This window comes from Oncorhynchus mykiss, chromosome 16, assembly GCF_057628025.1.
Source record: "Oncorhynchus mykiss isolate SJ-2025 chromosome 16, ASM5762802v1, whole genome shotgun sequence".
Lineage (NCBI taxonomy): Eukaryota > Metazoa > Chordata > Actinopteri > Salmoniformes > Salmonidae > Oncorhynchus > Oncorhynchus mykiss.
Window position 1 is genome coordinate 8,086,177 of NC_143037.1, and position 19,763 is coordinate 8,105,939.

Sequence of the window (19,763 nt, forward strand, 5' to 3'; positions counted from 1 at the left end):
GGCCTATAAGCATAATGTGTGTGTGTCACAGCAAACATCCCTGTGAAAGTCTCTCCCCCTGGTCATACACTACAATGACTCCAGCCCTTCTCTCCCGCTCTCCCTCCCTCCAGAGGTCATTTCACACTGCGTGGGCGTTGGTTTAAACAACACTGAGGGAAAGCGCAATTTAGCCTGTGATTGCTGGTAAGCAATTACCGTACCGAGCACAGAGATTGCACTGAAGAGCGAGAGAAAAAAAAAGTTGGTAAGAGCATTTTAAGAATTGATGTTCCTTACTCTTTGTTTTCAGTGAAATGAATCACTTGATAAAATGCTGCTTGACTGTAAACTGTGTGTATCAAACAAATAAACTGTGACTGAGAGGACAGGGAGAAAGACCCAAGCATTAGACTGGCTGTAGCTCTGGCTAACATTAACACCCCCTTCAGAGAGAGAGAGAGAGGTGGGGGGGGGGACTTGGCACTACTTTATCCCTGACCTCAACCCAGAGTCTCTTAGAGCGTTCACAGTCAGTCCACTGACACCCCTAACAGATCACAGCAAAATCACACTGCTTGAACAGAGCTATGCTCAATCTTGGGGAATCAAGGCCAAAAGAACTGAATAATATTGAGAAATGCTATAGATGGAAGGAAAGTAGTGTGAAAATCTACCAAATAACAATTAGGCAACAACAAATTCAATCCCTTCTTGATCATTTCCAGGACAAAAGGTTTCACTGTAATAGTGAAGGTGTAAACCTGGCAGTAGAAAACCTAAACAGTATATTTGACCTCTCAGCTTCCCTATCAAATAAAACAATTGAAGCAAATAACCTAAGAAAATTAACCAACCCCAAAAGGCCTGTGGGGTTGATGGTATCCTAAATTAAATGATAAAATATACAGACCACAAATTAAACTCTTTAACATCATCCTCAGCTCTGGCATCTTCCCCAATATTTGGATCCAAGGACTGATCACCAAAGTGGAAACAAATTTGACCCCAATAACTACCGTGGGATATCTGTCAACAACAACCTTGGGAAAACTCCTCTGCATATTCATTAACCGAGCAAATGCCAAATTGGCTTTATACCAAATTACCGCACGACAGACCACGTATTCACCCTGCATTGACAAACAAACAAACCAAAACAAATGCAGTCTTCTCATGCTTTGTTGATTTCAAAAAAGCTTGAGACTCAATTTGGCATGAGGGTCTGCTATACAAATTGATGCAAAGTGATGTTGAGGGGAAAACATACGACATTATAAAATCCAATAAGTGTGCGGTTAAAATTGACAAAAAAACATGTATTTCCACAGGGCCTGGAGATGAGACGGGATGCAGCTTAAGCCCCACCCTCTTCAACATATACAGTGCCTTGCGAAAGTATTCGGCCCCCTTGAACTTTGCGACCTTTTGCCACATTTCAGGCTTTAAACATAAAGATATAAAACTGTATTTATTTGTGAAGAATCAACAACAAGTGGGACACAATCATGAAGTGGAACGACATTTATTGGATATTTCAAACTTTTTAAACAAATTAAAAACTGAAAAATTGGGCGTGCAAAATTATTCAGCCCCTTTACTTTCAGTGCAGCAAACTCTCTCCAGAAGTTCAGTGAGGATCTCTGAATGATCCAATGTTGACCTAAATGACTAATGATGATAAATACAATCCACCTGTGTGTAATCAAGTCTCCGTATAAATGCACCTGCACTGTGATAGTCTCAGAGGTCCGTTAAAAGCGCAGAGAGCATCATGAAGAACAAGGAACACACCAGGCAGGTCCGAGATACTGTTGTGAAGAAGTTGAACCTTTCTGATCTCCCCATCCCGGATCCGGGTTCGTGAATACAGACTCAAGCTCATTACCATAACGCAACGTTAACTATTCATGAAAATCGCAAATGAAATGAAATAAATATGCTAGCTCTCAAGCTTAGCCTTTTGTTAACAACACTGTCATCTCAGATTTTCAAAATATGCTTCTCAACCATTGCAAAACAAGCATTTGTGTAACAGTATTGATGGCTAACGTAGCATTTAGCATTAGCATTCAGCTGGCAACATTTACACAAAAAAACAGAAAAGCATTCAAAAAAATAATTTACCTTTGAAGAACTTCAGATGTTTTCAATGAGGAGACTCTCAGATAGCAAATGTTCAGTTTTTCCTGAAAGATTTTTTGTTTAGGACAAATCGCTCCGTTTTCTGCGTCACGTTTAGCTATGAAAAAACCCCTGTATCCAGGATTGTGTAAATCTATCAGCAAGCTCATTAGCATAACACAACGTTAACTATTTATGAAAATCGCAAATGAAATGAAATAAATATGCCATCTCTCAAGCTTAGCCTTTTGTAAACAACAGTCATCTCAGATTTTCAAAATATGCTTCTCAACCATAGGAAAACAATCATTTGTGTAAAAGTAGCTAGCTAGAGTTAGCATTTCGCGTTAGCATTTAGCGTTAGCATTAGCGTTAGCATCCAGCACGCAACATTAACAAAAACATAAAAGCCTTCAAATAAAATCATTTACCTTTGAAGAACTTCTGATGTTTTCAATGAGGATACTCTCAGTTAGATAGCAGATGCTCAGTTTTTCCAAAAAGATTCCTTGTGTATTAGAAATAGCTCCGTTTTATACATCACATTTGGCTACCAAAAAAAATCCATAAATTCAGTCCTCAAAACGCAAACTTTTTTCCAAATTAACTCCATAATATCGACTGAAAACATGGCAAACGTTGTTTAGAATCAATCCTCAAGGTGTTTTTCACATATCTCTTCATTGATACATCGTTCTTGGACACATGCTTTCTCTCCTGAATCCCAGGAGAAAATGCCCGCACCTGAAGATTACGCACAAATTTAGACAAAGGACACCGGGCGGACCTCTGGAAAATGTAGTCTCTTATGGCCAATCTTCCAATGATATGCCTACAAATACGTCACAATGCTGCTAAGACCTTGGGCGAACGACAGAAAGTGTAGGCTCATTCCTTGCGCAATCACAGCCATATAAGGAGAGAATGGAAAACAGAGCTTCAGAAATTCTGCTAATTCCTGGGTGATGCATCATCTTGGTTTCGCCTGTAGAATGAGTTCTGGGGCACTTACAGACAAAATCTTTGCAGATTCTGAAACTTCAGAGTGTTTTCTTTCCAAAACTGTCAAGAATATGCATAGTCGAGCATCTTTTCGTGACAAAATATCGCGCTTAAAACGGGAACGTTTTTTATCCAAAAATGAAATAGCGCCCCTAGAGCTCTAAGAGGTTAAAGCCGGATTTGGATACAAAAATATTTCCCAAGCTTTAAACATCCCAAGGAGCACTGTGCAAGCGATAATATTGAAATGGAAGGAGTATCAGACCACTGCAAGGTGGAAGAAGGTGCTCTGGTCAGATGAAACCAAAATTGAACTTTTTGGCAACAATGCAAGATGTTATGTTTGGCGTAAAATCAACACAGCTGAACACACCATCCCCACTGTCAAACATGGTGGTGGCAGCATCATGGTTTGGGCCTGCTTTTCTTCAGCAGGGACAGGGAAGATGGTTAAAATTGATGGGAAGATGGATGGAGCCAAATACAGGACCATTCTGGAAGAAAACCTGATGGAGTCTGCAAAAGACCTGAGACTGGGACAGAGATTTGACTTCCAACAAGACAATGATCCAAAACATAAAGCAAAATCTACAATGGAATGGTTCAAAAATAAACATATCCAGGTGTTAGAATGGCCAAGTCAAAGTCCAGACCTGAATCCAATCGAGAATCTGTGGAAAGAACTGAAAACTGCTGTTCACAAATGCTCTCCATCCAACCTCACTGAGCTCGAGCTGTTTTGCAAGGAGGAATGGGAAAAAATGTCAGTCTCTCGATGTGCAAAGCTGATAGAGACATACCCCAAGCGACTTACAGCTGTAATCGCAGCAAAAGGTGGCGAAGTATTAACTTAATGGGGCTGAATCATTTTGCACGCCCAATTTTTCAGTTTTTGATTTGTTAAAAAAGTTTGAAATATCCAATAAATGTCGTTCCACTTCATGATTGTGTCCCACTTGTTGTTGATTCTTCACAACAGAAAATACAGTTTTATATCTTTATGTTTGAAGCCTGAAATGTGGCAAAAGGTCGCAAAGTTCAAGGGGGCCGAATACTTTCGCAAGGCACTGTACATATATATATCAACTATTGGCGAGGGCACTAGAACATTCTGCAGCACCCAGCCTAACCCTACTAGAATCTGAAATCAAATGCCTACTGTTTGCTGATGATCTGGTGCTTCTGTCCACAACAAAGGAGGGCCTACACCTAGCACCTAGATCTTCTGCACAGATTCTGTCAGACCTGGGCACAGACAGAAAATCTCAGTAAGACAATAAATAATGGTGTTCCGAAAAAAGGTCCAGTTGCCAGGACCACGAATATAAATTCCATCTAGACACCGTTGCCCTAGAGCTCAAAAAAACGACACATACCTTGGCCTAAACATGAAGCCATACAGGTAACTTCCACAAAGCTGTGAACTATCTAAGAGGCAAGAGTCTTTTATGCCTTCAAAATGAACATAAAATTCAACATACCAATTAGGATCTGGTTAAAAATACTTGAATCAGTTATAGAACCCATTGCCCTTTTTGGTTGTGAGATCTGGGGTCTGCTCACCAACCAAGAATTCACAAAATGGGACACATACCAAATTGAGACTCTGCATGCAGAATTCTGCAAAAATATCCTCAGTGTACAACATAAACATTAGGCTGATACCCGCTAATTATCAAAATCCAGAAAAGAGAGCTTCAATTCTACAACCACCTAAAAGGAAGTGATTCCCAAACCTTCCATAACAAATACATCACATACAGAGATATGAACCTGAAGAAGAGTCCCCTAAGCAAGTTTGTCATGCTCTTCCTCTGTTTACAAACACTAACAGACCCCACAGATCCCCAGGACAGCAAAACAATTAAACCCAACCAAATCATGACAAAACAAAAAGCTAATTACTTCACATTGGAAAGAATTTGCAAAAAAAGAGAGAAAACTAGAATGCTATTTGGCCCTAAACAGAGAGTGCACAGTGGCAGAATACCTGACCACTGTGACAGACCCAAAATTAAGAACATCTTTGACTATGTACAGTGAGCATTGCTACTGAGAAGGCTACCGAAGGCAGACATGGCTCTCAAGAGAAGACAGGCTATGTGCACACTGCCCACAAAAAAGATGGAAACTGAGCTGCACTTACTAACCTCCTGACAAATGTATGACCATATTAGAGAGACATATTTCCCTCAGATTACACAGACCCACAAATCATTTGAAAAAAAAAAAAAAAATCTTATTTTGATATTCTCCCATATCTACTGGGTGAAATGCCACAGTGTGACATCACAGCAGCAAGATGTGTGTTGCCGCAAGAAAAGGGCAACCAGTGAAGAACAAACACCAATGTAAATACAACCCATATTTATGTTGATTTATTTTCCCTTTTGTACTTTAATATGATTACAACAGTGTATATAGACATACTTTGATATTTGTAATGTCTTTATTATTTTGAAATGTTTGTGAGTGTAATGTCTACTGTTCACTTCGTATTGTTTATTTCACTTGCTTTGGCAATGTAAACACATGTTTCCCATGCCAATAAAAAACAGAAATTTAAATTTAGAGAGAGAGAAAGAGAGAGAGCTGTAGTGTGTTAAGAGGGATTTAAGATCAGTGCTGTAGTCCACACTGTTCTTACACAGGCAGGTTAGGACACACATTGCTCTCATCACAGCCTAATGATGATAACCTTTAACCTACCACTAATCTCTATCAGAATAAACTAAATGTAAATAGGATCGACACCAAACCATACCCACGTGTGTTTGCTTTTACCAGCGTCTCACCAACAAGGCATTGTCACCCATACACCATAGTATCGTTATCATCCATAGCATCCATAGTACCTATAGCATCCATAGCATCTATTAAATACATAGCATCCATAGCATCTATTAAATACATAGCATCCATAGCATCTATTAAATACATAGCATCCATAGCATCTATTAAATACATAGCATCCATAGCATCTATTAAATACATAGCATCCATAGCATCTATTAAATACATAGCATCCATAGCATCTATTAAATACATAGCATCCATAGCATCTATTAAATACATAGCATCCATAGCATCTATTAAATACATAGCATCCATAGCATCTATTAAATACATAGCATCCATAGCATCTATTAAATACATAGCATCCATAGCATCTATTAAATACATAACATCCATTAAATACATAGCATCCATAGCATCTATTAAATACATAGCATCCGTAGCATCCATAGCATCTATAGCATCCATAGCATCCATAGTACCTATAGCATCCATAGCATCTATTAAATACATAGCATCCATAGTACCTATAGCATCCATAGTACCTATAGCATCCATAGCATCCATAGTACCTATAGCATCCATAGCATCCATAGTACCTATAGCATCCATAGCATCTATTAAATACATAGCATCCATAGCATTCATAGCATCTATAGCATCCATAGTACCTATAGCATCCATAGCATCTATTAAATACATAGCATCCACAGCATCTATAGCATCCATAGCATCTTCATTCACCCTGCTACCATCCAAACGGCGAGGTTAGTAGAGGTGCATCAAAGCTGGGACTGAGAGACTGAAGGCCATCAGACTGTTAAATAGGCATCACTAACTGGCCTCCGACCAGTACCCTGCCCTGAAATTGAGTCACTGTTACTAGCCGGCTACCACCCGGTACTCAACCCTGCACCTTGGAGGTTGCTGCCCTATGTACTGTACACAGACGTGGAACACTGGTCACTTTAATGTTTACATACTGTTTTACCCATTTCATATGTATATACTGTAATCCAGTCAAGGCCTAATTCTATTTAATTATTGCTGTACATATACTATTCTTCAGATATACGACATATTCTATACATATCCATATACTGTCCATATTGTCTATACATCCCATCACATATATACACTGAGTGTAAAAAACATTAGTAACACCATCCTAATATGGAGTTGCACCTCTCCCTTTTGCCCTCAGAACAGCCTCAATTTGTTAGGGCATTGGACTCTACGTTCCAAAGGGATTCTGGCCATTGTGGACTCCAACGCTTCCCACAGTTGTGTCCAGTTGGCTGGATGTCCTTTGGGTGGTGGACCATTCTGTTGCAGTTCTTGACAAACCGGTGTGCCTGCTACCATACCCTGTTTAAAGGCACTTCAATGTTTTGCCTTCCCCATTCACCCTCTGAATGGCACACATACACAATTCATGTTTCAATTGTCTCAATGTTTACAAATCCTTCTATAACCTGTCTCCTCCCTTTCATCTACACTGATTGAAGTGGATTTAATAAGTGACATCAACAAGGGATCATAGCTTTCACCTGGATTCACCTGGTCAGTCTGTCAAGGAAAGAGCAGGTGTTCTTAATGTTTTGTATACTCAGTACATACATTTATACTCCGGACTCCGACTTTGCTCATCCTAAATTCTCTATATATCTTCATTCAATTATTTTACTTTTTAGATGTGTGTATTGCTAAATGTTACTGCACAGTTGGAGCTAGGAACACAAGCATTTCGCTACACCTGCAATAACATCTGCTAAATATGTGTTTGTGATTAATAACATTTGATTTGATAAGCAATATACAAAAAGCATGTACCTGTACTACTGTTCACTATAAATAAAATACAAGCACTGACGGTTGATGGACAAATGGCATTGAAAAAATTAAACATTTTATCAATGCAAGTGCAAACATTGTATCATCAGGAGAGGATGTTTATATAGTACATATCAACAAAGTGCCAGTCCAAGGGGTGGAACAAATGCTTCTGATAGGTGAGTGGACATGAACACACACGATAGGATCTTACCTGATCTAAACTTGCTTCGTATCAGTATGGAGCGTTCAGAGCCCAGTAAAGTCATGATGCTAACTGTATGGTTCCAGTGTACAGGAGAGAAAAAGAGAACAGACGCACACACTTTCACTTTAATGCCCCTGGCCCTTCCTGGGACCGGAGACCGAGACCAGAGCTGTCCAAACGCGCGTCATTAACAACAGTTAACAGCTACTACAAGAAAAGACACACAAAAAAAAAAGACACAAAAAAAAGTGGTCTCTCTCTTCACTCCTCTCTCTCTCCCTTGGGTAGCTGTGGGAGTCCGATAGTGAGGTAGACAGTCAGGCTTTGGTCTCATGTAGCTCTGAGTCTCCACTCCAGAGGGAGTGGAGTGATATACCTCTGCTGGGAGGAGCTAACCACTAAGGGTTCCTATAGCCCCTCCCAAGGTTCCACTAGCCCCTCCTTTAGTGGGTAATTATGCCGTCGGCGGGGAGGGGCTAGGAGCTAAAGTTTCTGGTAGCTCCTCCTTCCAGGGAGAAGAGGACTGCTGGCAGGAGACTCCCTCTGACCTTCTGGATATGTTACTGCTCTGACTATGGCCATGTCCTAATACCCATACTTGTGTCATAAATAGTAGGGTGTTTGAGTATGCAAAAAAATTCAATGTAATAGTGTGTGAGTATACTTTAAATGGCCTAAATGTCATACTCATTTAGGCTTTGACAACAGCTGGTCAATTAGATATCGGGATATTTTCCGAAATCAACAAATAGCAGGAAACGCAATCGCGTATGACACATTCTCAGTATGCTAAAATATATATAATTTTTTAACAGTACGTGAATATTATTTTTTTTTTAAGTATGGTTTAAATGCCAGGATGTTATACTTTGGGACGCCATCTACCGTAGTGCCCTTCGTTTTGTTACAGGTGATAGTTTTGATCACTCCACCCTGTATCAAAAGTTTTGCTGGCCTTCGCTAAAGACCAGTAGATCTCTATATTACTTCCTTTTTGTTCACAAGGCCCTAGTTTATAAACTTACTGAGTTGCCAGTATTGGTTCATTCTTGAGGTTCCTAGAGTCTCCACCGAGCTAGGTAAATCTGCTTTTAGTTTGAAGTTCTGGTGCAGTTTGAGCAAATTTAAGTATTGAATGGGGACGTATTTGTGGAGGAATGTATCTGTTTTTCAGGATGATATGGGATGTTTTATTTGTGCTTCCCATGACTGTGTTTTTGATTTTCAATATGTACAGTTGAAGTCGGAAGTTCACATACACTTACGTTGGAGTCATTAAAACTCATTTTTCAACAACTCCACAAATTTCTTGCTGACGAACTATAGTTTTGGCAAGTCGGTTAGGTCATCTACTTTGTGAATGACACAAGTAATTTTTCCAAAAAATGTTTACAGACAGATTATTTCACTTATAATTCACTGTATCACAATTCCAGTGGGTCAGAAGTTTACATACACTAAGTTGACTGTGCCTTTAAACAGTATGGAAAATTCCCCCAAATTATGTCATGGCTTTAGAAGCTTCTGATAAGCTAATTGACATCATTTGTGTCAATTGGAGGTGTACCTGTGGATGTATTTCAAGTCCTACCTTCAAACTCAAGTGCCTCTTTGCTTGACATCATGGGAAAATAAAAATAAATCAGCCAAGACCTCAGAAAAGAAAAATTGTAGACCTCAACAAGTCTGGTTCATCCTTGGGAGCAATTTCAAAATGCCAGAAGGTACCACGTTCATCTGTACACACAATAGTACACAAGTATAAACACCATGGGATCACACAGCCGTCATACCGCTCAGGAAGGAGACGTGATCTGTCTCCTAGAGATGAACTTACTTTGGTGTGAAAAGTGCAAATCAATCCCAGAACAACAGCAAAGGACCTTGTGAAGATGCTGGAGGAAACAGGTACAAAAGTATCTATATCCACAGTAAAATGAGACCTATATTGACATAACCTGAAAGGTTGCTCAGCAAGGAAGAAGCCACTGCTCCAAAACCACCATAAAAAAAGCCAGACTACGGTTTGCAACTGCACATGGGGACAAAGATCGTACTTTTTGGAGAAATGTCCTCTGGTCTGATGGAACAAAAATAGAACTGTTTGCCCATAATGACCATCGTTATGTTTGGAGGAAAAATGGGGAGGTTTGCAAGTCAAAGAACACCATCCAAACCGTGAAGCATGGGGGTGGCAACATGATGTTGTGGGGGTGCTTTGCTGCAGGAGGGACTGGTGCGCTTCACAAAATAGATGGCATCATGAGGAGGTAAGATTATGTGGATATATTGAAGCAACATCTCAAGACATCAGTCAAGTTAAAAGCTTGGTTGTAAATGGGTCTTCCAAATGGACAATGACCCAAAGCATACTTCCAAAGTTGTGGCAAAATGGCTTAAGGACAACAAAGTCAAGGTATTGGAGTGGCCATCACAAAGCCCTGACCTCAATCCTATAGAACATTTGTGGGCAGAACTGAAAAAACGTGTGCGAGCAAGAAGGCCCTAAAAGCTGAAATAAATCATTCTCTCTACTATTCATCTGACATTTCACATTCTTAAAATAAAGTGTTGAGCCGAGCTGACCTAAAACAGGGGATTTTTACTAAGATTAAATGTCAGGAATTGTGAAAAACTGAGTTTAAATGTATTTGGCTAAGGTGTATGTAAACTTCCAACTTCAACTATATGTTTGGGTATAATTTGTATATTTACAGTGCCTTGCGAAAGTATTCAGCCCCCTTGAACTTTGCGACCTTTTGCCACATTTCAGGCTTCAAACATAAAGATATAAAACTGTATTTTTTGTGAAGAATCAACAACAAGTGGGACACAATCATGAAGTGGAACGACATTTATTAGATATTTCAAACTTTTTTAACAAATCAAAAACTGAAAAATTGGGCGTGCAAAATTATTCAGCCCCCATAAGTTAATACTTTGTAGCGCCACCTTTTGCTGCGATTACAGCTGTAAGTCTCTTGGGGTATGTCTCTATCAGTTTTGCACATCGAGAGACTGACATTTTTTCCCATTCCTCCTTGCAAAACAGCTCGAGCTCAGTGAGGTTGGATGGAGAGCATTTGTGAACAGCAGTTTTCAGTTCTTTCCACAGATTCTCGATTGGATTCAGGTCTGGACTTTGACTTGGCCATTCTAACACCTGGATATGTTTATTTTTGAACCATTCCATTGTAGATTTTGCTTTATGTTTTGGATCATTGTCTTGTTGGAAGTCAAATCTCTGTCCCAGTCTCAGGTCTTTTGCAGACTCCATCAGGTTTTCTTCCAGAATGGTCCTGTATTTGGCTCCATCCATCTTCCCATCAATTTTAACCATCTTCCCTGTCCCTGCTGAAGAAAAGCAGGCCCAAACCATGATGCTGCCACCACCATGTTTGACAGTGGGGATGGTGTGTTCACGGTGATGAGCTGTGTTGCCTTTACGCCAAACATAACGTTTTGCATTGTTGCCAAAAAGTTCAATTTTGGTTTCATCTGACCAGAGCACCTTCTTCCACATGTTTGGTGTGTCTCCCAGGTGGCTTGTGGCAAACTTTAAACAACACTTTTTATGGATATCTTTAAGAAATGGCTTTCTTCTTGCCACTCTTCCATAAAGGCCAGATTTGTGCAATATACGACTGATTGTTGTCCTATGGACAGAGTCTCCCACCTCAGCTGTAGATATCTGCAGTTCATCCAGAGTGATCATGGGCCTCTTGGCTGCATCTCTGATCAGTCTTCTCCTTGTATGAGCTGAAAGTTTAGAGGGACGGCCAGGTCTTGGTAGATTTGCAGTGGTCTGATACTCCTTCCATTTCAATATTATCGCTTGCACAGTGCTCCTTGGGATGTTTAAAGCTTGGGAAATATTTTTGTATCCAAATCCGGCTTTAAACTTCTTCACAACAGTATCTCGGACCTGCCTGGTGTGTTCCTTGTTCTTCATGATGCTCTGCGCTTTTGACGGACCTCTGAGACTATCACAGTGCAGGTGCATTTATACGGAGACTTGATTACACACAGGTGGATTGTATTTATCCTCATTAGTCATTTAGGTCAACATTGGATCAATCAGAGATCCTCACTGAACTTCTGGAGAGAGTTTGCTGCACTGAAAGTAAAGGGGCTGAATAATTTTGCACGCCCAATTTTTCAGTTTTTGATTTGTTAAAAAAGTTTGAAATATCCAATAAATGTCGTTCCACTTCATGATTGTGTCCCACTTGTTGTTGATTCTTCACAAAAAATACAGTTTTATATCTTTATGTTTGAAGCCTGAAATGTGCCAAAAGGTCGCAAAGCTCAAGGGGGCCGAATACTTTCGCAAGGCACTGTATGTTGCATATACAGGGCACATTTGTAAAAAAGACCTAGGTCTCAATATGTAAAAAAAAATATATTTTATTAATAAAGTTTCAATAATAATACAAATAAATAAACATACTATTTTTGACTCTTCAGCTGGTAAAATTCGCACACTTTTCCCACAATCCATTAGAAGAGGTGGGCTGCAAGTGATTGGCTATTTGAAGAGAACTATGGCCTAACAACAAAACCCAGCTACTTAGCTGGGAATATGCCGAATAGCGAAGCTTCTGCGGTGGTGTTCAAATATAGGCTATCATCACTCAACTCACAGCTCCTCAAGGCCTGCTTCAATTCAGGTAAAATAAACCCAAGTTCACTCAATTACACTCCCAGAGGCATTGCTTTGATCAATTACACTCCCACAGGCTTTGCTTTAGGACCTAAAGGTAAATGTCTCATGTAAACCGTTCCCACCACTGTCCCTGGGTCCTGTTCCCACCACTGTCCCTGGGTCCTGTTCCCACCACTGTCCCTGGGTCCTGTTCCCACCACTGTCCCTGGGTCCTGTTCCCACCACTGTCCATGGGTCCTGTTCCCACCACTGTCCCTGGGTCCTGTTCCCACCACTGTCCATGGGTCCTGTTCCCACCACTGTCCCTGGGTCCTGTTCCCACCACTGTCCATGGGTCCTGTTCCCACCACTGTCCATGGGTCCCGTTCCCACCACTGTCCCTGGGTCCCGTTCCCACCACTGTCCCTGGGTCCCGTTCCCACCACTGTCCCTGGGTCCCGTTCCCACCACTGTCCCTGGGTCCCGTTCCCACCACTGTCCCTGGGTCCCGTTCCCACCACTGTCCCTGGGTCCCGTTCCCACCACTGTCCCTGGGTCCCGTTCCCACCACTGTCCCTGGGTGCCGTTCCCACCACTGTCCCTGGGTCCCGTTCCCACCACTGTCCCTGGGTCCCGTTCCCACCACTGTCCCTGGGTCCCGTTCCCACCACTGTCCCTGGGTCCCGTTCCCACCACTGTCCCTGGGTCCCGTTCCCACCACTGTCCCTGGGTGCCGTTCCCACCACTGTCCCTGGGTCCTGTTCCCACCACTGTCCCTGGGTCCTGTTCCCACCACTGTCCCTGGGTCCTGTTCCCACCACTGTCCCTGGGTCTTACAGTGTCACCAAGTAAATAACACAGTCTCCTCGTTCCAGTTTCTATCCTGGCTATCCCCACCATACGCACAACACTGCTTGGGTTTAATGACTAAGAATTCATACACAAGAGTGAAGCACACACACACATATTTATGGGGACACACCCACCCACCCACCCACCCAGGGTGCTTAAAGGGAGGGTTGGTGGTTGGGTCTGACACACAGCATGGGAGGGAGATTCCTGTAGAGTTCACCCAGTCCTGGACTAATCCTACCCTTTAATTGTGTGTCAACGGACGTGACAAGTCTCATCTGAACTGTCTGGAAACTCGGAAACTCTGTGTGTGTGTGTGTGTGTGTGTGAGTGAACCCTTTAAAATGTAATGTGATTTGTGGATAAAGAATTTAAAGTGTGTGTGTGTGTGTGTGTGTGTGTGTGTGTGTGTGTGTGTGTGTGTGCGTGTGTGTGTGTGTGTGCGTGTCTCCTCACAAATAGATTAATTACCTTGGGTTTATGATTTATGTTTGTGTTCAGTAGTACAGCATGACCTGGCCCCCATACGTTCTGTAGTATAATTAAGCAATAAGGCACGAGGGTGTATGGTATAAGGCCAATATTCCACGGCTAAGGGCTGTTCTTAAGCACGACACAATGCAGAGTGTCTGGATACAGCCCTTAGCCTTGGTATATTGGCCATATACCACATCTCCCAGAGGTGCCTTATAGCTATTATAAACTGGTTACATAACGTAATAAGATCAGTAAAAATAAATGTTTTGTCATACCTGTGGTATATGGTCTCATATACCACAGCTTTCAGCCAATCAGCATTCAGGGATCGAACCACCCAGTATGCAATGGTCATTTTAGACATGCTACACTGTCATAATTTAAGTAACTAAGTACTCGGTGCCAATAACATACAGTATTGTAACAGGAGTTTATTTAAACCACGTTGAACTCATCAGCCAGGTTAACCAACAACTAGACTAGGGTTTATTGTCCAGACTGATTTATCAAAAAATGAAAAATTGTGAACATTTTATGTATACTTGCTTTTTGTAGTCTTACAGATATATATATATTTAAAAGTTGGGACTGTAGGGTTGCAAAATTCCTGGAACTTTCAATAAATTCCCTTGTTTTTTTCTGCTTATTCTCTCCTGATTCTAGAAGCCTCCAACCGGGATTACTGGAAAACCAGGGTTTTTTATTGAAAAGTTCCCCGAATTGTGCAACCCTAGTTGGGAGTTATAAACAAATCTAATAATGTGAAGTGAAAATGACGTACACATCTAGGATGAACTTTTAAACCCGGTCTTTACTCTTTCAACCAATGACTGGTCAGACAAAAAAAAACAACAACTCACATTTGCATGGATTAACTGCAAGGAAATTGTTCTTTCATTTCAAAACAATGGCACTAACCTAGCTTGTGTTCTTCAAACTACACTGCACAGCGCATTTCTGGTATCCAGCTTTGTTTACGCGAAATAGCCACTGATAGGAAGTGTTCCATGCTTGGCATATCACAGTACACGTGCCATGCATGAAATCCATGGGTCTGAGGTGTGTGTGTGTGTGTGTGTGTGTGTGTGTGTCATACTTGGGTAAAAGTAGAGATACCATAATTGAAAATGACTCAAGTAAAAATGAAAATCACCCCGGAAAATCCTACTTTAGTAAAAGTCAAAAAGTATTTGGTTTTAAATATACTTAAGTATGAAAAGTACATTTAATTGCTAATATATACCTAAGTATCAATAATAATTTCAGATTCTTTATATTAAGCACCATTTTTTTTTATTAACGGATAGCCAGAGGTATACTCCAACACTCAGACATCATTTACAAATGAAGCATGTGTTTAGTGAGTCCGCCAGATCAGAGGCAGTAGAGATGCCAGGGATGGTCTCTTGATAAGTGTGTGAATTGGACCATTTTCCTGTCCTGCTAAGCATTCAAAATGTAACAAGTACTTTTGGGTGTCAGGGAAAATGTATGGAGTAAAAAGTACATTATTTTCTATAGGAAATTTATCATAAATCAAAATCCAGTTAACCAGATTTGGAGACATGGCGGAGGCCAATGGGGTTAGCAGAATAATTAATATCCATTATTCTACAACCCCTGAGAGACGGTTTGGCGCGCACACACACACACACAGTGTTGTATTAAATACACCAAGATGGCGCAACAGTAAGACGTGTTTGTTTTTGTCCCATGTAAAAAATGTTCAGTCTTATCCGGGTTTTTCTGTATTCATTTCATTATATTTCAATCTCTTTTTTCCATTTTTTAAATTAAATATACCTTCCTGTAACCCGCCTCACCCAATGTGGTACGGATCTGCTATTTTTTAGACCTTATAACTGGAACCTTCATCAGAGGCTAGCCATCAGCAGCTAGCCAGCTAATTAGCTACTAGCTATTTAGTCATTGTTAGACACTACACACACACCTTTTTGACTATTGGTTAGAGCCTGTAAGTAAGCATTTCACTGTAAGGTCTACACCTGCTGTATTCGGCACACGTGACAAATAAACTTTGATTTGATTTGCTAGCGGTCTTTACCTTTAGCTCAGACACCAGCTGCTTTAGCCCGGATAATACCTGCCAGTCTGCACAGCACAATATCAGCCCTGAGCATATCGAACTGCTTTTTCCCCCCACTACATCACCGGATACATCGGATCTTCGCAGCTAGCTAGCTACTAGCTACTACCGAGTGGCTATTGTGGCTAACGCCCTTGTCCAGAAGCATGCACCAGTTAGCCTCAAGCTAGCCTCGAGCTAGGCCCATCTCCTGGTTATAAAACAGAATACTACAATGCCTCTCTTGTCAATTGGCCTGGACCCTTTGTCGACACGGAGCCCCGCCGATCCATCACGACTGGTCTGTCGGTCTGCTGACATAATTCGGCCAATGTGCTCTCAACCGGCCTCTGCGTTGTGGATGTTGGTGTAGATCAATCTGCTATCCCCGGCCCACTAGCTTCCTGAACGCCGTGTCTCGCTCTCGCCTAGCGTAGTAATCGACTACCGAACGGCTCCCTGTTTCATCTATTGCTGCTCATTGGACCCTATGATCACTCGGCTACACAGCTGATGCCTGCTGGACTGTTCATTAACACAGTACTTCATATTGTTTATCTGTCGGCCCCAGCCTCAAACTCAGGTCCTGTGTACAGCTAACTGACCCTCTCTGCCCATTCATCGCCATTTACCCATTGTTGTCTTAGCTGTTTACTCTTTGTCTTAGCTCTCCCACACACACACACACACACAGGTTGGTTTAAACGCACATCACTACCAGGCTGGTTTAAACACACACAAGCGACTACCATGCTGGTTTACCCACACATACCACAAAGGACTACCAGGCAGGTTTTTCCCCAGACATGACTACCAGGCTGGTTTACCCACACATACCACAAAGGACTACCAGGCAGGTTTTTCCCCACACATGACTACCAGGCTGGTTTACTCACACACACCACTACCAGAGTGGTTTACCATCCACACAGGATACAGGACTACCAGGCTGGTTTACCCACACAGGATACAGAACTACCAGAGTGGTTTACCGACACCCCACACAGTACTACCAGGTTGGTTTACCAACAAAGAACTACCAGGCTAGTTTACCCACACCCCAAACAGGACTACCAGGTTGGTTTACCGACACCCCACACAGGACTATCAGGCTGGTTTACCGACACAGGAGTACCAGGCTGGTTTACCCACACAAAGGACTACCAGGCTGGTTTACCCACACAGGACTACCAGGCTGGTTTACATACACACTATACAGGACTATCAGGCTGGTTTACCCACACACGATACATGATTATAAGGCTGGTTTACCCACACAGGTCTACCAGGCTGGTTTACCCACACAAATGACTAACGGGCTGGTTTACCCACACAAAGGACTACCGGGCTGGTTTAACCACACAGGACTACCAGGCTGGTTTACCCACACAGGACTATCAGGCTGGTTTACCCACACAAAGGACTACCAGGCTGGTTTACCCACACAAAGGACTACCAGGCTGGTTTACCCACACAGGACTACCAGGCTGGTTTACCCACACAAAGGTCTACCAGGCTGGTTTACCCACACAGGTCTACCAGGCTGGTTTACCCACACAGGACTACCAGGCTGGTTTACCCACACAAAGGACTACCAGGCGGGTTTACCCACACAGGACTATCAGGCTGGTTTACCCACACAAAGGACTACCAGGCTGGTTTACCCACACAAAGGACTACCAGGCTGGTTTACCCACACAAAGGACTACCAGGCTGGTTTACCCACACAAAGGACTACCAGGCTGGTTTACCCACACAAAGGACTACCAGGCTGGTTTACCCACACAGGACTATCAGGCTGGTTTACCCACACAAAGGACTACCAGGCGGGTTTACCCACACAGGACTACCAGGCTGGTTTACCCACACAAAGGACTACCAGGCTGGTTTACCCACACAAAGGACTACCAGGCTGGTTTACCCACACAAAGGACTACCAGGCTGGTTTACCCACACAAAGGACTACCAGGCTGGTTTACCCACACAAAGGACTACCAGGCTGGTTTACCCACACACAGGACTATCAGGCTGGTTTACCCACACAGGACTATCAGGCTGGTTTACCCACACAAAGGACTACCAGGCGGGTTTACCCACACAGGACTACCAGGCTGGTTTACACACACAAAGGACTACCAGGCTGGTTTACCCACACAAAGGACTACCAGGCTGGTTTACCCACACAAAGGACTACCAGGCTGGTTTACCCACACAAAGGACTACCAGGCTGGTTTACCCACACAAAGGACTACCAGGCTGGTTTACCCACACAAAGGACTACCAGGCTGGTTTACCCACACAAAGGACTACCAGGCTGGTTTACCCACACAAAGGACTACCAGGCTGGTTTACCCACACAGGACTATCAGGCTGGTTTACCCACACAAAGGACTACCAGGCGGGTTTACCCACACAGGACTACCAGGCTGGTTTACCCACACAAAGGACTACCAGGCTGGTTTACCCACACAAAGGACTACCAGGCTGGTTTACCCACACAAAGGACTACCAGGCTGGTTTACCCACACAGGACTATCAGGCTGGTTTACCCACACAAAGGACTACCAGGCGGGTTTACCCACACAGGACTACCAGGCTGCTTTACCCACACAAAGGACTACCAGGCTGGTTTACCCACACAAAGGACTACCAGGCTGGTTTACCCACACAAAGGACTACCAGGCTGGTGTACCCACACAAAGGACTACCAGGCTGGTTTACCCACACAAAGGACTACCAGGCTGGTTTACCCACACAGGACTACCAGGCTGGTTTACCCACACAAAGGACTACCAGGCTGGTTTACCCACAAAGGACTACCAGGCTGGTTTACCCACAAAGGACTACCAGGCTGGTTTACCCACACACAGGACTACCAGGCTGGTTTACCCACAAAGGACTACCAGGCTGGTTTACCCACAAAGGACTACCAGGCTGGTTTACCCACACACAGGACTACCAGGCTGGTTTACCCACACAAACGACTACAAGGCTGGTTTACACAAAGGACTACCAGGATATTTTTTCTACCTTGACTCTTTTTACCCACACATTGGATGTGAAATTAAATGTCTGCCCTGTACCGTCAGTATTGTGATTTAAATAGTTCGGAAACAAAGGCTCCAAAAATTATGTCTGACTGATGCATCCTTTTATCAGAGCTAATCGGGCTTATCAGGGGCACACTAACTTGTTCACCACCAGAGGGGGAAAAATGACATAATTGAGTAAAACGGATACACAGGGATAGTGGAGAAGGTAAGGGGGAAAGACAGAAATAAGACAGAGATTGCAAGAAAGAGAGACAGAAAGAGAGACAGTAAGAGAGACAGAAAGAGAGACAGAAAGAGAGACAGAAAGAGAGACAGAAAGAGACAAAGAGAGACAGAGACAGCAGAAGAGACATAAAGAAAGAGAAAGGGAGTCAGTAAGAGAGAAACAGAGACAGTAAGAGAGAAAGGGAGACAGTAAGAGAGAAAGGGAGACAGTAAGGGAGAAAGGGACACAGTAAGAGAGAAAGGGAGACAGAGACAGAAAGAGAAACAGAAAGAAAGACACAGTAAGAGACAAAGAGAGGAAATGAGACAGTAAGAAAGGGAGACAGAAATAGAGAAATTGAGACAGCAATAGAGACAGAAAGAGAGAAAGGGAGACAGTAAGAGAGACAGCAAGACAGCAAGAGAGACAAAAAGAGAGACAGCAAGAAAGACAGAATGAGAGAGAGAGACGGTAAGAGAGACAGTAAGAGAAAGGGAGACAAG

At 42.5% G+C, this 19,763-nt stretch overlaps 1 protein-coding gene across 7 annotated transcripts in view; it reads right to left on the bottom strand.

Moving 5' to 3' along the window:
• Nucleotides 1-19,763, bottom strand: part of LOC110492813 (myocardin) — a 195,336-nt gene that overhangs the window by 65,186 nt on the left and 110,387 nt on the right. For 2 of the 7 annotated variants that reach the window (XM_090201845.1, XM_090201842.1), the window contains exon 1: nucleotides 7,949-8,284. The exons of the other annotated variants lie outside the window; for them this stretch is intronic. In XM_090201845.1, coding sequence (XP_090057971.1) covers nucleotides 7,949-8,003 — 55 coding nt within the window. In that variant the 5' untranslated portion in view covers nucleotides 8,004-8,284. Of the gene's footprint in view, nucleotides 1-7,948; nucleotides 8,285-19,763 lie in introns of those variants that run through there. 7 annotated transcript variants of the gene reach the window in all.